This window comes from Xiphophorus hellerii, chromosome 7 (assembly GCF_003331165.1).
Source record: "Xiphophorus hellerii strain 12219 chromosome 7, Xiphophorus_hellerii-4.1, whole genome shotgun sequence".
NCBI classification, from domain to species: domain Eukaryota; kingdom Metazoa; phylum Chordata; class Actinopteri; order Cyprinodontiformes; family Poeciliidae; genus Xiphophorus; species Xiphophorus hellerii.
In genome coordinates, this window is record NC_045678.1 from 14,820,050 (window position 1) to 14,845,475 (window position 25,426).

General features: G+C 38.8%; 1 protein-coding gene across 1 annotated transcript; it reads right to left on the reverse strand.

Moving 5' to 3' along the window:
* Window positions 1-1,867: 1,867 nt before the first annotated feature.
* On the reverse strand, window positions 1,868-23,766 carry LOC116723579 (vang-like protein 1). The gene is made up of 9 exons (XM_032568607.1): window positions 23,600-23,766; window positions 17,693-17,933; window positions 16,580-16,751; window positions 9,040-9,468; window positions 7,033-7,208; window positions 5,712-5,845; window positions 3,827-3,977; window positions 2,960-3,194; window positions 1,868-2,785 (listed from the first exon to the last, which is right to left on the reverse strand). The coding sequence occupies exons 2-9, from the start codon at window positions 17,752-17,754 to the stop codon at window positions 2,525-2,527; spliced, it is 1,620 nt and encodes a 539-aa protein (XP_032424498.1). The 5' UTR covers window positions 17,755-17,933; window positions 23,600-23,766; the 3' UTR covers window positions 1,868-2,524.
* Window positions 23,767-25,426: the final 1,660 nt, after the last annotated feature.

Genomic DNA, 25,426 nt, shown 5'->3' on the forward strand with positions numbered 1-25,426 from the left:
AAATTAACTACCATATATGGACATGTCCTCTGGAACCACAAAGTGTGGCAGGTTGGTGTTGTAGAGAGAGAACATACACAAAATGTCTTGACAAAAAAAATTATGATTTTAACATGAATAGATATGTTGAATAGGTTTGTGGTTGCTTATTTGCTACAGAAAATAATGGAGGGAGCACTCTTACTTTCTTCAAAAATTCAACCATGCAGAAGAAGAGTAAGTGTTCTCATCCCAAAACAATGTCTTTGTTGTAAACAACTTGTTGTCCAAAATAACAAAACAATAAACATCTTAGTTTCAAGGAAATTAGCAACTGAAGGTCAAAGGACAAGAACAAAATACACTTCATAATAAAGCTAACAGAGTTAGCTCTTTAACAATTAGCAGCCAGACCATTATGGTCCATGACCAAAATTACCAATAAGTTGGACAAAAACTCAAGTTAAGATGTGCCAGACAAAACTGAAAGGACCCTTTATTTAACAGATATTAAGATTTGTATAATTAAAAGTCTAGAAATGTAAGCTTCCTGTAATCTGAATTCTCATTTCGCCATGCTTTTCCAAACTTGGAAAAATTTTAAAAAACAATCCACACTATTACAAACCACACAGTTCAAGTCCTTACAGTTTCCATGAAATAAGGGGTTGAAAGTTAGATTATTGTAGTGCAGCTAAACCACCTAGAGTAAAACATGAATTAAGACTGTATGGAAAGGTATGACTTTCAGCTGCTTCCATTTGTAAGTTTACAAAATGATGGCACAGTTTGAGAACATAAAGTAGGGCATGTGTGTGACATAGCTACCGCGAGAGAAATGGCAGTACTGACATCAGAATGATAATGCTGGTCAGAACTTCAAGTTATTTCTCCCATGATTCCCTTTTCCTCACTGAACAAACTGATAAATAGATCTTAAGTTTACAAACTTTCATTGAGGCTGTATATGTCTTCTAACATCTTGGATGTCCTCTTTCTAATCCATTCACTCAACCAGAGTAGCCAAGTGTGTCTTTCCATAATCTACTGACTACAACATTAGTATTCAGCTGGACTGTGCTTTGCTTTCTGTTCATTAGACTCCTGTCATTTATCTAATACTTGCATGTCTTTAATTAGCTGTGGTCCTTGTGTCTCATCAAATAATTCATACATAAACAAACTGGTAAAAAAAAAAAAAAAATCACAAAATAAAAAAGTTATCAAGCAATCAATGCACAATTTTGTATAAAAAGTTAAAATGGGATAAAGCATATTTACATATAAATACTGTACATACATCTGTAATACAGGGTGATTATAAATAATAACTGCTACTGTTAAAAAGGAGTAAAGCACTGTGCAAAAGTATCAAACAACCACACTTTTTTTTTTTACATTTTCCTGTTCAGTAAGGGGTGATCTTTTAAGGTTGCCTTGATAAATACTTCTCAGATGTTCCTTCAAAACTTTCCTTTGGACTTTGAAAAACAGCTAAACTTCAAAGAACATTGAAAAGCCTTCAAAAACCCCAATGCAAGAATTTATCACAAACACATTAAAAGATTACAAGCAGTGCGGCTTCTAATGAGAGATGACTTAAGACCTTTTGACAGTGATAAGGTTCTGGTAAAAAGAATTAACTTTACATTGAATTGCTTAAGACAGACTCCAATGTGAACCTCTATGAAAAAGCTGTGAACATGCTGTAATCCCTCTTTTGTCCTAATTCTGAAACTTTCCTACATCACATCGGTGCACACTGACATATGCAAACCAAGGGAAAACAAAGAGGCATGAAAATATGTTCATTCCTGGAACTTTTTCACAGTTCATCATGGTATTACCACAAAATGTAAGATGCTTTGTTGGAATTTAGTTGTTCTGAAATATATTCCTGTATGCTTTGAATAGCCCAGTCAAATTCCTGACTTAAATCTAAAATGTAAATTTGTGTTAAGATATGAAAATTGCTTTTGTCAGATGCTCTCCATCCAGCCTGACTGAACTTGTGCTAGTTTGAAGAAGTAAGAATTTCCCAAAAGCTGTGAAGACACTGCAAAATATTAGCATTTTTATATTCAACAGAAGATGGTTGGACAAAATAGCCTATTTACCGAGCGGCTATGACTTCAAATGCATTTAGCTAAAATTGAACGCCATGTATTCTTTTCATCTCATATGATAATTGTGCAATATTTTACCTGCTGCATGACATCCCTATGAAATAAACTGGAATTTGTGGTTAAAATATTACAAAATGTTAAAAAGTTCAACAGTAATGCTTTTCAGAGGCACTGCAGATGTCATCTGTAGTGCATGGAGGTATAACTAAAGTGAGCCTTGCAAATGTTTTCAGAAAGAAATGCTTTTCAACCCTTCATCCTCATTCCAGTCCGTCACGATGACTACAACATATCAATTTGGAAAACAACACGCATAAGTACAAAAACGGTACAAAATGCTTTTCTTGGAAAAATTCAGCTGGACAACTGCAAAAGTTCTGCTTTTTACAGAGCAGCAGCACCGCTGCAATGCGTCACTACTAAACAGATGTTTCTGATTGGAGCAGCAGTATAAACTTATGAGATTTGGGGTCAATGTACTCTTCAGTCAAACGGATGTAAGGGATACCTTTGACTGTGACTGCTAAACTAAAATCAAGACACTTCAACAGGAACTCTGTTCCCTCCTTAACGCCGCTGGTCACTGAAGCTTCGCTGATCAAAGTCCACTGATCGGCCATCCAGCGCTCGGGGCCGTACAGCAGGGTCGGACCGGGAGCGAGGTATGCCTCAAGGAAGGCCTGGACACAAGGGGGAAAAAAGTTACAGCCATACTCAGTATGGTATAAAAAATACTTAGTTTAATATAAATCAACAGCTTGATAGAAAGTGAAAGTGTTAGTTAAACAGGCTGTGTTTCATTCGAAGTTTCAATAATCCTGTCCAACATGAAAACAAACATAAACCAGACTGACCTTAGGACTCATGTTATTCACTAGGCAAAAAGCCAGGTGCTTCTGGATGCTCTCCATGCTGTGGCAGTGCTGCCTCCTGGTGGTGCGGAGGTATTTCTGCAGGGAACGAGCCATTGAGGGAAATACGGCCAGAGCGGCTTCACGAACATCCATGATGTCGGACGGTGCTGCGTTCTCATCCTCTTTCTTCATGCGCCGAACATGTGTGAAGGCCTCCTCAACGGCAACCACCAGCCTGATAAACCCACAGATATAGGAAATACTTTTACATACGGCCATTTGTGTAATTATTAAAACAATGATCTTGACCTGAGACACCTGTGATACGGTAAGAGAGTAACACAGAAGTATGATAGACCAAATATTTATCTTCTGGTGTATTATGAGAATGTTATTAACATTAATCATACAGCTCATTTATCCACTCTTTACCAGAGGAGTTTTGATGATAATGAGCATAAATAGTAGCTGTAAGTATCTTTTTCAAGAAACTGTAGCTTTGATTGTTCTAACTTAACTTAAGGTTCTCCCCAAACATTGTCCACAATAGACTCTGTCACTATTTCTGTCTGTGTTATATTCTGTGACCTCATTAGAAAAAGGACTCTGACTTATCCTTTTCCCCCAAACCCACGAAACACAAACCCTGTTACATTTGGCCGGAAGAGCAACCCGGTCTCAGTGGATCTGTAACACTGGATTTGGAAACGGCTATTAGAGAATCTGTGCCACCACTGGGACAATGTCATGAGGCGTTTTGGTTTCCAGGGCTCTAACTAGGAACATTTTTGACCAGAGTTTTGCTCCAAAGGCCTGGTCTGCTGAAAATGTATTATAAACTTATGTTGGTTTGTTGTTGTGACTTACCTGGCTCTTCGCTTGCGGACTCTCCTCTCATAGTCTGCCTCCTCATAGTATAGCTCACTGTGAGCGTTGTCTTTGCGTTTGGTGGCAGGTGTAACCAAGGGCCGTGACTGATTTCCATTGCTGGGCTGAGCTGCAGCCGTACTCCCTGGGGCTAAAGCCAGGAGAGAACAGAGGTAAACTGATTATATCAGTGTGACATAAGGGAAGCAGCTTCCTGACCCGTCAACACTGGTGGTGGACCTCACACCAGTGATGAATGGGCATCGAGAAAACAACTCAGAAAACAACAGAGAAATCAGATGTAATCATAGAAGGTGGACAACTAATGAATGAGTATTAATTTTTCTGGTCACGATTATGCCCATCTAAGTCTAATTTTTTTTTTTAGAAAACAGGGTTTCAGGACTCTGTATGTTAATCTTTGGGACATCCTTCCAGTTTAATTTGCAGATTGTTTTGTTAATAGCAAAATATAAAAATAACTTTCATTTAAGTTGTTACAGAAAGCATCTCATTGGGCGTGGCTTAAAGTAAATTGTGACATAATGTGAAAATCAAAGGTTAATGTCCATGTCTGATGAATTTACTGCATTTAATGGTTTGTGTAATGAAACTTGTAGTGGAACTGAAGCTCATCAGCTTTTAATGTGGGCGCATTTGGTTTTTTCAAGCATGCGGATCAGTAAAGTTAGAGGGAGGTGGTGGAGTTAATGCTACAGGTCAGGTGAGGATATAAATCATTAATAATCTGATCTGCATTTGTGAGTGTTGACGCATCCGCGGTTCAGAAAAATATACCAAATGCAGTGATGAAAAATAGGTGAATCATCATATTTGTTGTGCATTTTCTACAGAAAAAACATCACCCTCTTTACCTCCTGGCCTACTTATGTGTATTATAATAAGAATAGTGACTGTGAGTGAATGGAGCAGGGAAGAATAAGCCATGCGTGGGGGTTGACAGGAAAGGAAAAAAGGGACAGAACAGGCAGAGCTGGAGACAGGGTGAGCGGAGGAAGGAGAGATGTAGGAGAATGTGAGAAACGAGCATTTCTCTGATGAATTATTTAAGGCATGAAACTCCATGGCCCCCTAGAGGGCTTTTCGTTATGCTCCGATAGGGATGGGGGAAGATTACTACGAGGACACTGTATTCCACACTATATCGCCGCCAAGGATCAAGAAATCCAGAGCTCTGCAGTGGGTTGAGGATTAATGGGCAGTGAGTGGAAGATCCTTTTAAATGCAGGAGAGAGTACAATATGTGACACTAGAGAACAGGCACACGTAGTTATGGGGAGCAATATGTTAAAATGCAACAAGGTGCTGCAGTGTGAGTGAGTAGGCAATGCACTATGATCGTTATACTGAGGTGGCAAAGATGAAGCAGCTAAACTATGAAATAAAATGTGATGTAAAAGTCTTAAATCATCTTTTACTCTTTGTTGAACTTGTTGGAACTGGTCTTCTTTATCTTTAAACTTCAGCAACTTTTCTCTCATTTTACTGTTGCAACTGATAATTTATTTTTTCAACAAAACTAGCTAATATTGAAGTTTAAAATGGCTCCCAAATTTAAAGGATAAAGACTATTAGCTTAGTTTTTTATATTACAATGTTTTCACTAACATTTGGTCCCAAGAAAACAATTTACTGCTGCAGTGAAGCATTCATTCATTCATCCATAGAATGGTCACCAGTCAATCACAGGGCAACACCGTTTGTAGATTTCACTTTTAATGTATTTCATGTAAGTATTATCTCGACCCACAAATACAGTCTGTGTATGTAATCCACCAAATGGTCTATTAAGAGATAATGGGTGACACAAAATTCATTGCCATTACTGGACAGGAATGTTTCTGTCACATTTGAGGTGACCTACCATCCACGTTGTAGACCTTTAGCCCAGCCAGGTGTTTGGCAGTTCTGTGTTTGGAGGCAGAGAGCAGGGCAGGGTTGTGCAATGGAAAGTCTCTGTAATAATATTCCAGGATGGTCAAAGCAGCTCGTTGAATGCTGTGTGACAGAAGAATGAGGAAATATAAATACAAGTTTGAATTTGATCTGATTTGTTAATCTTGGCCTGAAATTCAGTAACATAACCATTGTTTATAATGTGGCTTTGTATTGTTACAGTAAATGAATTAAAGATTTTTTTTTTTTTTACCTGAATCTGACGAAAAACCCATCACAATGTATAACAAAATATTTACAGCATCTTGATGTAAATGATTTTTTTTCTGTGTTCTACAATTTAAAATGATAAGTAGATAAAAATAAAAGGTTAGGTAAGGTGAGAACTGGTCAGAGAAGCAGCCGAGATCCACAGCTCAGGTGGGGGAGACTCTCGACAAGAAATTAATTAGAAATTAGGGTCTGAATTAACTTGAACAATTTATAAATAGTCAATATTTACTAGGGTACATGTAGTACTTTCCAATTTTTTTGTAGGAATTAAAGATTTTTGAAAATCTTTAAACATTCTCATTTCACTTCAAAAGTGCAATCAGAATTATAATGATTCAACACTATTTGGTGTTGGTTCATAATTTAAAATCCCTACAGAGCAACTTTGGGTTTGTGGTTGTACCGTGGCGAAATAAAGAAAAGTTCAAGGAGCGTGAACAGTCTTGTGACAAAATGCAAACTGAAGGACTTGTACATATAACTTGCAAACTCAATTCACTTCAGTTTTACTTCCTAAAACTACTCAGTGAACTTTGTGTGTACAGTGAATGCCACATTTTTCTGCCGGTTAACACAAGTTCTAACAAAGTAAGGCATGAGGGCATACCAAGCTGCTCAGGCCCTCAATAGCATTCATGAAAAACCCACTTGGAGCCTCTTAGACTTATTATAAATGGTTAAGTTTATGAACCTTGCATTAATACAATTCTTCTCGCCAGAATATGACATTATGATCACCATGTCCTCCACTGTTATTCCTCCCCCAAACTCCTTGACTCACACTAACAAGACTCTTGAGTAACTTGATTACAGCCTATGCCAGTCTTCCCTGCAGACACGAGCCTCCGATTACAGTCATACTTCAGCAAGAAGTGTGTAGCAACTAGCCATCATGTGTCTCAGTGTGGACTGCAGTGAGGCCGTATTCACAGAAGAAATCAGGCTAAAGAATTTGTCTTCAGAGTCACTGTAGGTCATTTTTATGATTATAACAACGGCCTTGTGTGTGTGTGTACCTCAGCTGTCCAATGTTGTAGTGGCGCGTCTCTCCGTCTGTGGAACGGATGACGCACACGCTGTAGCAGGGTCGGAGGTGACGGAGCTCCAGAAGTACGACTGCCAGGTAGTGAACGAACAGCTGGGAGTCCACCAGAGACACGGCAAATTGGACGATACCATGGTAATCTTCATCCTGATTAAATCACACAAGAATTTCCAACAAACTGAATGGAGTTTTTTCTCTGCGGCACAGATTATAAAGGAAGGAAAAGTAAAAATAAAAATCAAACACGTGAATGAGAGATTTCCATCTGAAGCTCATTAACTGAAAACACAATATGGAGCTTAGGCATGACGTAGCTGAAGACATCAGAATAATTTACTTCAGGATTCTTATCTCATCTCATCTCATCTCAGGAAGTGAAACATCCATCTTTCAGGAAGTAGGTCAGACTGCTGCCAATTGGAATCACTTCATGCATTCAGCATGCCGAAGTAAGTGAATATTCATGAGTGCAAACAGAGTGTCTGCATAGTGAAGCTTAAGATATTCACTTGCATAAATTCTATACCTGTGTGTACAGGTATGGGATATATGCCATCTCTGAATTATTGTAATTCAGAATTCAGTATGAGGTACAATACTGCTTTGACATTCAGCGCTTCAACTATTTGTCAGTAATATATGAATAATGATGCTGTGAACTTGAGCCATTTGTGATTTTATAGTTCTTAAAGGGAGAGTACCCAGAGAAACATGAAATAAATCTAACACTAAAGAATAACTAGACTAACTGTATACAAGTAATAAACATAACTAGAAACAGTAAGATCTAACCAAAATAAAAATGATAATGAAACCAGAATCAAACCAAAACAACTCAACAGCAAACGTTGCCAACAATGTATGCATGATTTAATTAATTTTCTTATTTCCTGTTATTATAAAGTGCATTGACATGACGTGTGTTGTATATTTGTGCTATATTAATAAACCGAACTGAATTGAAATACATTCAACATCAGTTCCCAACTTCACGCTTCTGCACACACGGGCTAAGCAATAACATAAAACCTCACAAACAAGTGGAAATCTAAATGATGAGAGAAAAAAAACATGGCTTAAATTAAATTGTGATGCTGTGCGATGAACTTAAACACCCTCAAACCTCTCCAGAGTTGGCTAAATCTGCCATAATCATTGTCTTATATTAACATTTATTTGTCGACTTGAAATATGTAGTTGTGACAGAAAGAAGCAAGAGAAAATAATCTGTATTTATTGAGGAATAATATCAGTAGGAAAAAAAATTGTTGAGCAATGTTCACTGTTTTATTGTAATAGATTTTTGCGAATGAGAGTTACACCAATATGAGCTTATTAAGACGCTATCTGCAATAAGTCATGGTCGAGTCCAGCTGTGACAGTCATTAATACTATAATTAGTCATTTTCATTTTCAAAATGAGAACTCTCTTATCCCTACAAAGTTGCAGATACTGTCTCCTGTTTTTCTTTACACAATAAATATTAGCTTTGAATACGCTAATGTTTCTGAGCCAACAGTTCTGCCTGCTAGTAGCTGGCAACCGCCATCCGTGTTTACTCTGTCTCTACTACACTCAGCTGCTACACTCCTCGCTCCCCAGGAGGTCCTGGCAGGCTACCATGGCAGCAGGAGTACTGTATAATTATAAACCCCAAACCAGAAAGCACTGGGGATTGAAGACATTTTTTTCTCTGCGTCAAATACCCAACCTGTTTAACTTTCCATTTCTGAAGCTACAGGGAGTAATCTGCCGTTTCAAATCTGAAATCCTCAGCCAGTTCTCTATTATAAAAACAATAAGGATCAGAATACATTGTATTCGCGTATGATAGATGTAAAGAGTAATAGTGGTCTTCAATATAACTGATATACTGAAACTCCTTTGCTGTTTGAAGGGTGAAAAAATAAGTTGGTTGGCTGTGAATGCCATAAAACATGGTATTTAACCACAATAACGGCATTATGTGGAGCCTACCTGTGCATCTAGGATCCGGACCCCGTAGAAAAGCCAGTAGGACATGGTGAGCAGCAATGTGAGAGTGGTGAGAAATGCCCGATACACACACACTCTGGGCAGGCAGGCCCGGCTCGGCCTCAGGAACAAGGCCCAAACAGCAACCAGGAGGATGAGGATTTTGAAAGAGATAGAGAGGAAGAGGCCCTCGCAAGCTGCACCGCAAGCCTGCAGTCTGTCTGGCCACATTACGACTGGGAGAAGCAGGAAGACCAAGGGTGTGGCCAGCACCAGCAGACCCACACAGGAGCCCACAGCCAGGGGGAGATATCGCCGGAAGCCCTGTGTTCGATCCTGTATCTCTTTTCCAAGGCCAACCACTTCCTCTTGGGAGATGCTGAGCTCAGATGTTCCTGTAACAGCTGTTGTGGTCTCTCCCCAGTTATCATCCTGAAAGAAAAGTAGAGACAAAAGAAAGAGGAAACGATCTTTAAAGGCGCTTGCTGTTTGGATGTACCAGTTTTGTCAATGGCGGGAGAGTTTATCCTCATTGGAAACCTTTGATATGCTGAATTTTAAAGTTACATGAGCATGAAAAGTATTACATCCCTTACAGATTTTAGGTGTTTTTGCTTTTCATTACACTTAATTTTTTCAGATCCTCAAATTCAGCTATTAATCTAATAACTTTACTAAGTTATTAGATTAATAAATCTAATAACTTTTTGCCAACCTTGCATGGCAGTGAGAGTTTTACATAGGAATTACATCACATTCCTGTTTGCATGTAGCATATTTTTGCCACAGTAGTTTAACCAAATGTTGAGATTGTGCTAGATTGCATTGGTTAGTTTTGTTCATTTGAATGCAGCTTTTCATATTTACTGAGGTCAGATATTTCCTCATTTTAAATTTGGTTGATAGTCTGAAACACTTCAGCTTGGAAAAAAAAGCAAAATCATAAAAAAATTGTCAAAAGTCAAACACTTTTGCCATGCTGCCGTATTGTTTTTAGATGAAAATCCAGCTGAGTGGACATTTTCATGAGACATTTTCAAAGGAAGACTCTTTCTGCTAGGCCTGGCTCCAGATTGGAAAAGCTCTGATCTCTGATCCAGATAACAGTAACACTTTAGATTTGCATTGCAATCTCTAAATTGCTGACAGCCTCCTTTACAATACAACTAGGAAACACAATTTTACATATAAATATGATAAAAGTGCAGCCTTTATTTATTCTTTCAGATGATATGTATGTCTTCTCTTGGTGGCTACTGCTGTTTAAAACATATCCTCTTGCGGGTGATTTGCAGTCATTATGTTCTATTTTCCAGCATATAAAACCTACTCTTAAGCATATACTTGTTGTGTTCAGAGGAAATGGGTATTATTATATTCAGTTTATGGACAAATCCTTCTATAGAGGAATACTGATGAAATGCTAATTTCTGACAGCTCTGAAATAGGGCCAAACTGAATAAAATGGAGTTATTCATTCTGACAGGAGAACATACGTGTGGAAATGACAGAATAATATATGTGATGTGACACAACCATTTCACCAGCCAGCACTGTGCCTAATCGCTCTGCCAAGATTTAAGGACTAAAGCTTTGCACACCTGCGATCAGACTCTTCTATAATGTTTTAAATAACAACCCTCCCAACACTTTGAGTTTGTAATTATTAAAATGAAGTAAAAGCGTCTGGTGCACTTATAGACAAATGCTACTGCTCCCCACTAGAACTCCAAAATTGTCCAAATTACGCATGCAAATTATGGAGAATCGTTGTTTAAGTCAAAATCAACATAGCTGCCAGGCAGGGCTGCACAATTCATCGCAAATATTGTCATCACATTATTAATGTCTTTTGTATTAAAATTGCAAGAGCTTGTTTGCATGCAATATAGTCAAAAAATCATGAATACACATATTACATGCAAATAAGATATTCAGCCTGCTCGATGGATTCTCACAGCAAAATGCTGAGAAAAATGTTGTTGCATGCTTGTATTGCTATTTACTTTAAGCCTGATTTCTGACTCTAAAGATCTTCAAATCCTGCTGTTTGTTGAGTTTAGGCCTGGGTGTTAGTGGCTTTAAAATATGTACATATTTCTGTGCTACAGATAAAAATTCTAATAAAAATATTTTATACTCGTATCAGTTGTAATTAAACTTTGAAACAGCACAACAATAATTTCATTCAATTTAACTTTTAAATACAATCAGATTTGTTTCTCACACATCCGATTGTGAGACACAGATTCATAAAATCAGCAAAAAATGACTAAAAGTCAAGAGTAGCAATTACAAGAGCACTGTCAGGTTTGGATACATCATTAATTGGGGCATGTCGTAGCATTGCATGGAAGGTTATTACTCTACATCTTAAAATAACTGCTTCCTTTCAGCGTTAATACGACTCATACTGCTGTGTGCCCCCTCACAATATATATTTCAAAAAGTGCAGCTCGATCCCGTGAGGGACTACAAAACAGAGGTAAGAAGGGACAAAATAGCAATGTGTATGTATAAAATGATGGAAACAATAGATAAGAAAGCAAAATGACATTGGTTACGCTGGTCACTGAGCACAACAATCAACTAATCCCACTTACAACTGGAACTGAAAGAAATATAAAGTGAAGGTTATTGTGGAAAAACTCTCATTACAAACAACTTAGATTTTTTCCTTTTTGTTCAGTGGTATGATCCCTCTTGTAATTCACACAGGAGTTTTCATTGTGCTTTATGCAACCTTAAAACATTAATTAGTACTGGGCTGACAACAGAGCACCAGCTATGTTTCAGATAGTTTTAGAAAGATTTAGAACATTCCTCAGAATAATCTATGAGAAACAAACATAAAAAATTTACTTACAGGCTTACACAATAGATTTTATGCATTATGCAAATAGCTCATAGCACGGGACCTTTTCATATTTTTTTAAATAGCACATGCTCTGTGCTATGAGAAGTTTTTTTTTTTTGCTTTAGCTCATCATTTTTAGGCTTTAGAAATCTAGCTGTAGTAATTCAATGTGACAGAATGGGATGTGAAGGAAGATCCACACAGCAGCATAACTCAGAACGCCCGTCCACACACACACACCTACACGCCTACATACACAAACACAGACTGTGAATCGCAACAACAACCACTGCAGCTTCAGTTGTAAGTCATTACAGGGCAGTGTCTTTTTGGTATCTGAACCGTTGTGGCTCTTTTAAACATAAACATTTTCAACAAAAGCACACAGACAGGCATAATGAATGTGTAGGAAGTGGAGTTTTTTTTGTTTGCGTGTCATTAATTCTGGCACCTAATTATTGTCCCCAAGAGTGCTGCTGTGTTGTGCCAGCTACAACCGTTCACAAGAGCAGCAGCTGCAGAGACACGGATGGATGAGAGCTGGGGAAAATGACAAGCTGAGCAGAAGAGCCTTCATATCATCACACACGTGTGCATTCAGACATACACCAAAGCACATCAAGCAGCACACAGAGCCAGAGAATGCAGCGGAAATGCTGGAAAACCAGACAACAGACGGTCACATTAACGCTCATCTGTCTGGAGAGTATTTATCCCACTGCATACTGGGTCATTTCAGTCCATTGGGTGGTTTAAATGAACAGTTACAGATTATGAAAGCATTGTTATTGCTTTTGTTTTATAAACCAAGGTTTCAAATTACAGTTGCAAAAAGACACCAAATGAGCAAGGACTCAGTACTTCGCTGCAGTTAACAGCCAATTAACTCAGCCTCGTTGGAGGAGGGGATGCCAACGGGAGCCACAAGATAAATGAGCATGAGAAAAAAGAAGAAGCAGAGGAAAGGGAAGTTGGATAGGGGGATGGAAGTGGGTAAGGTGCAATTCAAGAGCAGAGAAGCAGAGAGAAGGGAAGGTTGGAGTGGAGTGTGGTGCAGATGTAGTTAATCCTGTATGTGTCTGTAAGGCTAATGAATGAAAAAAGCTTCCAGCCAAACACTCCTGGTTCCTTTAAGGTTCACTTTAGTTTCTGTCAAGCGATTTATTTCTTCAGTTTTTCTCAAATCAACCCCTTTTTTTGGTGGGACCCTGCTTTCATATTAGCATAAATGGTCATAAGTGAGTGAAATTATTCTCTATGAGGAAGCCAAAATAAAAGGATGTAAGCTGGATAAATTGATATAGAGTAGTCATTCTATTTCAATAAATCTGAAAACATCAATGTTTTTCCCCCAAAATGTACAATATTCTTTAAAATAAATTGTACAACAAATGAACCTTTCAGTGAACTAGAAGCCGTTGTTTTTTATGCAAACTCAAACTTTGGATCATTGAGCAAAACAATCAGCAACAATTCAGCAAACTGACTGCAGTGTTAAGTCTTGAAATATAGTTTTTACCTCATTTAGCTGGTAAAAAAAATGCACCAGTTAACTATGTGTAAGAACCTGATCTTATTCAAATCTGATCCTTATTGGGAATTGCAAAAGTATTGATATCCCTTGAGCTATTTCACATTTTCACCCCAGACTAATTACAGCTGTTCTGTGAAGGACTCTATTGGAGAACATCAGTGAACACACAGCAGAATGAAGACTAAGGACAACAACAGGGAAGTCAGAGATTAAGTTGTGGAGAAGTTCAAAGCAGAGTAAGGTTACAAATCTGTATGTCAAGCTTGGAATGACTCAATGAGGACTGTTTAATCTAAGACATGGTTATCCAATTGAACTAGCAGGCAAGGCAAGAATCAAACAAGCAACCAAGAGTTTGATTGAATGATTGATTGATTTGTAGAGATCCGCAGCTTAAGTGGGAGAATCTGCTGTGAACTTCACCGCTTTGGTCTTTATGGAAGACAGGCAAGAATTCAACAGTCGTTGAAAATAGCCAAACAAAGTCCCATTTAAAGTTTACCATAAGTCATTCAAGCATTTAGAAATTGTTGATCTTCCTGCTAAGAACCAATCCCTACAGTGAAACGTAGTGAGGGCAGTATTGTGGGTATGTTTTCTTTAGTAGTGACAGACAAAGTGATGTGAGCTGATGGGAAGAGGGATGAAACTAGGTATAGGGTAGTCCAGAAAAAAAATCCTGTTAGAGGCTACAAAAGACCAATGGAAAGTAAACATCAGTTGGCATGGATGTTCACCGTTCAACAGGAAGATGAGCCAACACCCACAGCTAGAGTTACTGAATGGTTTAGGTCAAAGCGCCCTGTTCAGGTGTTAGAATGGCTCAGCCAAACTTCAAACCTAAATAAGAATTAAAATAACAATCCTTGGCAGGGCATTCTGCATCCAATCTGAATGAGCTTGAGGCATTTTGCAAACAAGAATGCATAATCATTTAAATCTCTAGAGATGGAAAGCTGACGGAAACATCCCTATTTAGACTTGCAGCTATAATTACAGCAAAGATAGCTCTACAAAATGACTCATTTGGAGCAGACCATACTCCCAAAATGTGGAAAAACATGCATACGTTTTCTTCTACTTAGCAATTATGCACAACTCTGTGCTGGGCCAGCATATAAAACAGAGTTTTGATGTCTCTGGTACAAAACAAAGTGCAAAAAAGTTGATTCGCCAGGCAAAGTGTAGAAAACAAAGTAAGCGGTGAGAGAATACAACATCTACAAGTTGCTTCTTGGCAAGGTTCTGCGATCTGGCAGAGGGTAAGTGTGGATGATCAGCCCACATCCACCATTAACAAATCACAACGACAGAGGACAAATACTCTGCCAGCTGCAAAGCACAATGGCCCAGACCTGCGCTACTCCGGATGACGCGCTACATGTTGGTTGTTTATGTTGGATATGGTTCAATGCCACATAGTCTGACTGTTTTTCTTTAAATTACTGCTTTCCTTTTATTGTGTGGGTGTGTTTTTTTTTTTTTTTTTTTTTTTACATCAAATTGCAAGCTGTTCATGTCTCGAGGCTGTGAGTAGTTATCTGGACATGCGCTCAGGCAAAAAGCTAAAGAGACAAGTAGTCACACACTACAAGACTAACATATGCTTTGGTGTTGCTTGAGTTAACAGTGCGAGGAAACTGAAGCTGCTTCCTCCTGGCACAATGTCTCTCACAAAGCAGCATGGACAGGCTCAGCAGCAGACTCTCTGTGACTCACACACACACACCCCCACACACACTCCACTCTAAGAGTATATCCCTATGTTGTGCATGTAATAAACACGGAGGATTATTCATATCAGTTTTCCCCAAAGTGGCGTTTGGCAGGAAACTCAGGCTAATCACGCTCTCTCTCTCCACTGGAGACCAGTTCATATTCCATCAGCTCCGCCAGTCGATGTTTGCCGCTCCAGAAAGCCCAGAACAGAGCGAACGTGGGTGATTGTGACGGGGGGTGGAGATAGTAACGAAAGTGCTGCTGTTGCTGCTGGACACATTTTTTTGGTGGGCAAGACGCAGCACAATAGCGGATCACCTTACACCACCGACAAAGCATATGAGCTGCAAGCGGACAATCACATGCCAATGGGGAATGTGTGGAATGTCACTTTGCCGCCAGAAGGGCACACAGAGCAGAGAGACGGTGGAATAGGTCTAAAGAAACATCGAAATATATGACTGAAGAGAAACTTTGAGAAAGTGCAGTTGCTTGCGTGTGAATTAAGCAGCTCCCTGATATACAGAGGAGTAAAAAATAAGAAGACACATTTCTGATTTAAACTCATTCCAACTAGATCAGAGACACGGTGCAGGCCACCCCAGGCAAAGTCCTTTACAAGAAGAGACTCTGCTTCTCTTTTCCCACGTATTTTTCCTCTTTCTGCACCGTCTTTAGCTCTGGTGCACAAAAGTCAGGCATTTTGGGAAACACCTGTAGCTTAAAATTTAAAAACAACAAACCACAATCTTACAGCGGGGGGCGTCACAGTGACAATAAAGCCAAAGGAAGTCATTATGTACGAACAGAGATAGGCTGTTTCCAGTTTTTGTTCTCACTGCATGCTACAAAGAAGCCACATTAATCCTCTTATCTATAGCTCAGCCAAAAAATATTGAACAGTTTCTTCGCACCACGACCTTCATATTTAAAGCATCTGCAAGCTTTTCTTCCAAGAGGCTGTTTAGGGGATTGTTTTATGTATTTAAAAGTAAAAGCTAATTTCCTTAAACTGTTCTAGCCTCACTGAATTACTTCTAGTGTTTTTTATTATTTCCCGTTCATAACAATCCCACACAGCATGACCAGCATGTGCAGTGTAACCCGGCACTGAATCCATCCACGCCTCAAAGAGCGATGCTAATCCGCTGACCTATTTGATCTTGAGTGACCATTGTTACTTTATATAAGGCGGTGGAAAGCCAGCTGTGTTGGGAGCATGAGTTTATAAGGTCAGCATACAAAGTTCATACGAGGATTACCGGATTTGTTCTAAAAATAATGTGATTGCCACAGAGACAATTTCAGAGTGAACGTCTGGAAAACATTGATGTAACTGCCACTCATTTGCTATTCTCGATTTTCGGCTATTTGTCTTTAGTTTCAGTTTACTGCAGGGTACGCACTGAAGGAAGTGGAACATGAACAAATACCTGGGTTTCATCTCCAGGATCCGCTGCTGCTGACGGCTCTCCGGGAAGCGGCTCTTCGTTGTGAACGGGGGAGTCCTGGGACGGCGTGTCGGGTGGGTTGATCACGACAGATCTCTCGGAGCGACTGCTGTCTTTGCTGCTGCCGCCTTTGTGTCTGTCGCGGCTACGTTCCCTAAAAACAGGGAAATTAACAAAAATAACAGACACAGTGACTAATTCTATGTAAATATCACAAAGAGAGCCACTAGAATAACAATGTAAAGGTTAAGGAATTGCGTGGACATTATTTTCATGGTTTAATACCTTGTGTTCAATTTTAAATTTGGTTATTTTGAAATATTTCTGTTCAAGAAAACTGCAAGAAAGTCATGATGTAGAAACTAACAGTGCCACCCGTCACTCTAGTTAATGCAATTCTGTCAGGAAGCTAGAAGCACCTTGCCGGTAAGGCTGAAATCAGGCAGGCGACTCAAGCAAATAAAGCAAATATTTAAATACTTGTATTACACAGCAGAACGGAAAAAGAGACATTGGCGCAGAGAGCAAGTTAAAAACTAAACTAAATTTAGAAGATAATCATTCAGAGGTACTGAATCAGTCTGTTAAAATAAAAAAATAATAAATACATGTTATATATGCCATTAATAAAAGTGTAATAATTAGTATTTTACTGATAATCTATGCAACTTTTTCTGCTTTAGACAAAAAAACTTGACATTTATACCAACAGTTCATTTCCCATTTCTACTATAAAAAATAAGTTTAGACAGGAAGGTTTGGATGCAATACTTTCTTGTTGATTCCAGTTACTCTGGATAAAATTGACAAAGCTAAAATAGATATGAGAACATCATGAGCCACAAAACGCTGATTGCTATGCCCATGATAAATATGACCCTAATCCTCCATATCAATCCCCTGCTATTTTTGTCTCTCACCTCATTTACCGGGTGATGAGTGAAACAAAAACAAAACAAAAAAAAAAAACTAGCAAAAATGCAGCAGCTCAGGATGGTGTGTGAACACGCAAAGCAATCTCATGCTAGATGGCTGAAAGAGTTCCAGCAGGGAAGCTGATGGGCAGATGATGAGGCCTACAGACGGGAAGCGTACCCGTGGCGGTTTGATCTCCCCGAGCGACTGGAGTAGCCGGAGTGGGTCGACTCGGTGTCCATCTCAGCAGAGTTCGGAGCTGGAAATTGGGCAGGAGGACGAGGAGTGACTTGTCGTGTGACAGAGATCGTGAGCTGGAAGGAGGGCCGAGGAGGAAGATGGGGGTATGGGCTCTTCTAGAGACAGGAATCCACAGTGACTGACAGCGACCCCAGAGAGCTGCTTCAAATGCCACATGAACCTGAGAGACAAACAGAGAGAAATCAGGGGGAGGCATCAAAACCTCCCTTCAGCATTCAACAAATACAGTAACGATTGCCATACAATTTTATTTTAAGGTAAATTATTAGTAACTGTGTAACACTTTGCCATAAAACAGTTTATTAAGACATCTCTTTACTCCTGCAAAACCTTATTGCTTTTTTGATATGTTATGTGTATATCGTAGACAAAATGGTGGGACTTTGTTCCTTTCACTTTGCACGCTCAGCTCAGAATAATTTACGAGACAAACTTTATGTGGAAAGACTTATTAAGAGGCAGATCCAAAAACATACACTCCACAGCAGTCATAGTTGTAAGCCGGCAAGATGTCTTTTTGAGGCTCATTTCTTTAAAAAAAAAGAAACGTACATATGTTCTTCTTGGCAAAGAGTGTTTCTGAAAATGACAAACAAGAAAAGCACCTCTGAAATCTTCTTAAACAAATGTCTTGCAAACGTATTTACATCCCTTCAAGTTTTTCGGTTTGCTGTCATGTTACAACTCTACATTTAAATGAATTTTATTAGGATTTTATTAGATAGATCAACACCAAGTTGTGCATGTTTGTGTAGAGCAGGGGTGTCAAACTCCAGTCCTCAAGGGCCGCTGTCCTGCAACTTTTAGATTTGCCTCTGCTGCACCACACCTGAATAGAATAATTAGGTCATTAAGGCTCTGGAGAACTGATCTACACAAGGAGGAGGTAATTAAGCCATTTCATTCCAGTGTTTTGTACCTGTGGCACATCTAAAAACTGCAGGACAGCGGCCCTCGAGGACTGGAGTTTGACACCTGTGGTGTAGAGGGAGAAACATAAATTATACACAGTTTTATAGATTACAGCTTAAAGTCTTTCAAGGTATGTCTACATCAGCTTTGCACATCTACAGAAATAATTAATTGCTCAACTTTCAAAACTCGCTACAGATTCTTTGTTGGATATTGACCGGCTCATTCAAATGAGTGAAAATTCTTTGGCCTAAACCATTTTATAACAGCGCTGTCTGTATGGTTTGGTTCGTTGTCCTGCTGGAAGCCTCTAAAAAGTTTTCCTCCAGGCATATTGGTGCCATTTCCAGGTTTTATTTTAGAGATATGTTTGGTTAGATTTCCTCTATAAAATGTTCCCCTTTCATTACTTGTGGTGAACTGTATAATCAAGACTTCTATTGCTTTCTTTCCAAAAATGTGTTCGTGTTACCATTTCTTAATCTGGGCCAGATTTATAGAGTCTATTTTTTATAGTTGCCTTGTTAACATTCTTTCATCTGAGATGTAGATCTCTGTAACTTCTATGCAGTTACCAAAGGCATCTTGGTTACTTGTCTGAATAATCTAATTAATTTAATCAACATAATAACTTATGAAATGTTATAAACTTTTGCATATTATTAACAATGTCATTTGTTTAGACAGTCATAGCTAAAACTAAAATAAAAGTATCTTTCATTTATTCCATTTATCATCCAATTGTCTTTTCCACAGTTTTAGATTTTGGATATCTAGTAAACTATCAGATGTGCATTTAGCTGTTCATTATGAAATATTAGGCAGGCTTTTACAATATTGAAACTTAAACGGCTAGTAATAACACAAATATATCTGCCCTGTCTAAATGTATTATTAAATTCTCTTCTGGTTGTTAAAACATTTTTTTTACAAGCAAGCACATACTCTTGTACCTCCCAAACCAAATTAATTATAGAATATTCTGTACTAAATTAAATATTAAAGCTTTTTTTTTTTTTTTTTTTACTCAACATGCATACAAATTTGTTTAAAAACTGGGACTGCATCTGGCCCACTCCGTGCCCTTAATGGGTGCAGTGCGATATATCCAGGAGGCTGCCTTACTGTCTCACCAGGCATGACCATTCATTTGGACCGCAATCTACGCCCTGTCTGTTTCTCAGCTGTTGTCCTGACAACCAGCCGCCAGTACCCATCCCCAGTATCACCTCCTAATAACTGGAATTATTCTGCACATCATTTACAGGCAATTTGTTGTCTCTCGAGTCAATGATGGATGCTTTATCTAAATTAGCACACGCAACACAACAGGATGAGATCATTGTGGCAAAGAGAAATCGGCTACTGCTGATCACTGTGTGCTTTGCGGTTAAATATAATTTGGACTAAACTCTCTGTTTAGTCAAAATTTGCATTTAAGGATTCTCCTACCGGCCAAATAATCTCACACTACTAATTTTTCAAATCATTTCGATCATGCCGCCGTACAGAAGATCTTCCTTTGTGTTAATGTTGAAGTTAAAAGCAGGGAGGGCGTCATGTGCTTTAAAATGTCAATTATGAAGACGAAACCTTATGAAGCAGCTGCAAATTTTTTAACACAAAATCTCAAATCAAATTTCCTCCTGACATCTGCGGCGTCCACTGTTGCCTTGCCAACGCACAAGGCTGAAGGCTGCATCTAAGGGCAACAATCAATCTCCCCTGCCGAGAGCAAATTTATGTGATATCTATGTGTGTGTGTGGGGGTGTGCATTAAAGGGGGGGGGGGGGGGGGGCAAAGGAATAGGACCCAAACAGCAAACAATAGCCTTTCAACCCATCTAGAACCCATATGGTTAAATGAATAAGCCTGAATCAAAGCTGTTAACCCCCTGAGTGCTGAAGTCGGAGCGCGTGGCTGTCGTATGTGGGCCAGGAGAATACCGGCGCAAAGCCCACTGATGCACGACACGATCATGAGGAGGCATGTGAACCAGGCCATGTGGAAGAATCGAAGCCACAGACTAAGAAAAACTATCAATTACCAAACAAGAATAACTATGAAACATGTAAGAGAGAGAGAGAGAAAAAAAAGAAACTTGCCTATAAGCATATTTTTTCTAACTGACCGTATTAAATGCAATAAATATTTAAACATCCTGATGACATCCTGTTGAGAAAATATATTCTGCGGTTAAATGTAGTTGCATCAACGCACATCGTTCTGCTTGGCTGCACTGAGGGAGTCACAAGGGCAGAAACTGACACTAATGTAAAACAAACATTCATTAATGTGTTTGTTTAATGGAAGGAGCCTGCTGCACAGTAGGAGCTAATATAATAACACGTGCAGGCAGATTGGACGCTACCGGCATTGTTTCGCCTTTTATCCTAGGGACATCAAAAACACACTTTGCTCGTCATGCATCAATGTCCTTTCAAAAGGAGAGCTGCATCATTAGAATTGGTTTTAAGCCTCCAAATGTAAGACTGTATCTTGCAATGATGATCTGTGAAAGAGAAAATGATTTCATCAAAGTATCCAGTGCGGTCCTGGCACCCTAAATGGCTCAAATCTGCCTCGGAGCTTCTGCAGAGCTCATGCCGGAGCCTGGTTACCATAGCATCTGTGCCCTCCCTCTCACACCCATTAGCCATTGTGCCTCCCTTCCTTCCTCCATGCACACCATGCTCTGGTGGTATTACTATGCCATAATCTGCCTGATGCAGCAGCTGACTGTTTCACAAATCCAAAGCAGTCAACAAATTACAAAACCCCCAATCTACAAACGGCACAATTCCTACTGTAGTGCACTACAACCTCTGCCGAGTCTGTTGGATTTTTGTTACCATTTTAATGTTGTTTTGAAGAGAAAAAAAATTGCAGCAAAAACACAGAAGAAAGACATTCCGCTGAGCTTGTTAAATCAAATAAATCAGATGCAGGCTGACACACTCTCTGTGTGTGTACGTGTTGGGGTGTGCCAGTGGTATTTATTGTGAATACAGTCTCCAATCCCTCTGTGGACTTCAGCTAACCCAGAGAAACACCTGTTCGTTAACAGATTTTAGTCCCACTGGAATTCAAACACATACATTTTCACATTTTGTGACTTTACAGCCACAAACCTCTGCATTTTTCATAGTTATTTTATGTTATTGACAGACATAAAGCAGATGATCATTTTAAAGGCAAAGGAAAACGATAGACGGTTTTTAAATTTCTTTCATAAATAAAAATCTAAATGTGGCATGTTTTTTTATTGAGCCCTATTAGCCTTGTATAGATAGAAAACGATATGTTTGACTATTGTTTTTAAACTAGCTTGAGCACAAACAGATTAAATGGAAAGTATTAATGATATATTGTATCTCAACTAGAAATAAGTTTTTAACTGTTTGTCTTTAACCTCCAATGTTCTATCATAAACCTTTGTTGCCTTCATAGAACAGTTGGATTTTAACTGAGAGAAAATTATTCACAGGTGGACTTAATTTACCAATTAGGCAACTTCTGAAGGTAATTAGTCCCAGAGAATTGTGTTTGAGAGTTTTAGAGAAAAGGATGCTAACCACAAATGCATTTATATAATTTCGCTTCCACATCTATGCAACGCTATGTGTTGGTCTGTCATAAAATACCTCCAGCCCCCTCAAAAAATACACAAAAATTGGTGGTTTTAATGCGACAACATTCCCACTATGAATTTTAAGGCACTAAAAATGGCAAAAGTCAAAAACAAACAACCCTTTTTTTTCTTCCGCAGGCCTAACTTTGAGTCACATGCTACATAGTAACCAGTGCTGCACATTTTAACTCTGGCATGCTCCAGAAATATTTCTTGGATATGTGCAAAAAAAGCAAATCCTTGACCTGCGATTGACTCCTGGCTTACCTCACTTTGTTCTCTCACCCCCCACCTTCACAAACACGCCCACAGAGTAAAAGGAGAAAGTTAAGATCTGACACATTTCTCAGGAATGCAAACTTCAGGCCCTTCTGATGCGTTCAAGTGGAACTAAGTAAAAGTACAGTAGGAGGAAGGAGCCATTGCTGAGGAAGAGATGCCCCTCCGTCCAGCCAGCTCTGCTGTAAGTGCTTTTACATCTTTCTATAGGCCTGGTGTAAAGAATCTTGCATCACGCCATCCAAACTTTAGCCTAAAGGTAGTGCTGTTTCCTCTTACATCCTGTCCAGCCAGTCAGAAACCATGGCTTTAAAGAGAACAAAAGGCAAAGCAACCCCTTTTCTTTTGATCTCTCCTTGCAGGAGCTGATATGACTCATCTGATCAGGAGTTCCCCAGCCTCTCCTAACAGCGCTGCTCAATAATAAATAACTGTAGCTCTCTTTGCACAGCATCAATACAGCGCCAGAGAAGCTGTTTCAGATTCAGTAGCACTTCATCCAGCTGTGCAGCCCCGCAGACAGCTGCTGAGGATGGCGATGCCCTGCGGAGGCTGCCTCGTCTCCGAACAGCCTGTGTTTCACAGGGGCTGGCAGAGAGAAGGGTGTTACTGATCTGCTTCACAGCTGCAGCATCAGTCCCCACCTGAACCCCCCATTCACCCCCATTCAGTGGCCTGTGTGATGTGCAACCACCTCAGATTAGCCACTCGGTTTTTATGCGTTTTATGAGAGCCGTGTTTTAATAAAATACAAAACAGGGCACGCGTAAAGTAAAAAAAAAAACAACAAAAAAACAGAAAACAGATTAGGACGCAGCATCTATTTGCTAAGAAGAAAAGCTTTTTTTTAAATAATCATCCTCGCCGCTACGACAGCAGTGAACTTAATTCCTATGAGGTCGTGTGTCTTCGGCTTTTTTTTTTTTTTTTTTTGAGCAAAGACAGCCTCCACCCCGTCCCAGTGACATAAACACAGCACTTCGATAAAGCTTAATTTACCTACCTTCGACTCAGAATTGCCTCGTATTCCGGAATGCGCGTCTGGATGCCAGTCAGTGGATGTGCGGCTGCTGCTCTGAGGCGCGTCTGTCTGAGCCGAGAGAGGCAGCTCCTTCACAAGAGCCTGGCTATTGTAGTGAGCAGGACCAGAGAGGCAGGCGGAGTGGATGTGCAATGCTCTCAAAAGAGCCACAACGAGATTTCACTCCAGACCACAAGGGGTCGTCCTTTGTGTGACTTGACGACCCTCCACGAAACAGGAAAACTTACAACACAAATGTGATACTATTTATTAATTATTTTTTTCCCCACGTTATTTCACATTAACGGTCAATGGAGAAATTCTGTTTGCTCGACTTAAAGACATTTTGCGGCATCAAAAATCTGAAAATACATATAAATAAAAACCCAAATTCATAATTAAAGGGATCACATTTCTACTTTTATAGAAATAAAAAATTGTAGATGTCCCAAAATTAAAATATTGTCTAAAAGTTAATTTATAAAATGTATTCGTTTCAAAAGTCAAGATACATATTATATAGATAATACAGGTGAATTTCAAAGTTTAATTCTGTTATTTTTCATTATGGCTTCACAACTATAAAAAACAAAATTTGTTTCTTAAAAAATGTTTAATGCTCCATAAGACTGATTTAAAAATATATATTTTTGAGACAGGAATGTCAATGTGCTGCAGAGTGTGTGCTCTCAGCACTGTGTTGGGTCTCCTTTTTGCATAAATTACTGCATTTTTACAGAGTGGCATGTACTTATTGAAGCCAAAATCCTTTATTAGTGGCTTGCAATTCCTCTGCGTTCTTAGGTCTGGTGTCTGTCATCTTAAGAATAAAGTGCTGCATAATGCCCTGGTAGACACCTGCATGCATGACTTTGGTGTTGATAAACCAGAACTCGCCAACAGCAGATGACATGACATTGTTCCTAAAATCATCACTTGCTGTGAAAATCTCACACTGAACTTTGAGCAAATTAAATTCTACGCCTCTCAAAATATTTCTTCAAAACTCTGGAAACTTAATTTCCAAATTAAATGATAATGATTTACTTTGTCAGAAAATGTACTTTGTGAGCAACAATCCAATCATTTTTTTCCTCCTCACTGCTTCTGAGGATGCTTCTGACCGTGTCTCTGGTTCAAGAGTGTCTTAATGCTAGGACTGAAACAGTTTTAGCTATTTAAAACAAGGATTTTAAAAAATAATGAATGAACAAAAACATTTGAGTATAATTGAGCCATCTTGTAATTTTACTCAACTCCGGGAGAGGGCGGTGTTGTTATCTAGAAAAATACCTCGGGTTCAGGGAGTATTAAAAAAAAGAAAAACCCTGCACAGATTGGGTACTATTGTATTTATACTCTCGAATTCTTCAGAATAACATTCAACATAACCTAATTTTATGTAAAATATAGCTACATTTAATCATATTAAAATTAAATCAATTAAAATAAAACAGTCCTTGAGTTGGTTTTTTTTCAATTACTGAATGTATCAAATTAAATTTTTGTCTAATTAATTTTTAATATATCATACTACACTCAGTAATCTGCTTTATAGTATTTACAGACCTCCTGGCCATCTGAAATGTGTGCTGCAGAAGGTCTCATTTTAATTAGGAAAAGAATGAGAAAGGACTCACATTTACAGCTTTTCTAGTTGTTGAAAGGTTGCAGTCTTAGATAGGGGAGTTTTGTTAGATTTAATAAATTAAGTATTTTTATATGAGACTAAATATGTAAATAGCCATGAGTAGTGAGTTGCTTTGAAAGGCTTAATTTTTCCAGTGTTTTGGTTGAACTTTGAATTTT

Coding starts and splice junctions, on each gene's coding strand:
- LOC116723579 (XM_032568607.1), bottom strand. CDS start 17,754: ATGGACACCGAGTCGACCCACTCCGGCTACTCCAGTCGCTCGGGGAGA. Junction 7,209..9,039: donor TCCGGATCCTAGATGCACAG/GTAGGCTCCACA, acceptor TGATTTAATCAG/GATGAAGATTACCATGGTAT. Junction 3,195..3,826: donor GTCCGCAAGCGAAGAGCCAG/GTAAGTCACAAC, acceptor TGGGTTTATCAG/GCTGGTGGTTGCCGTTGAGG.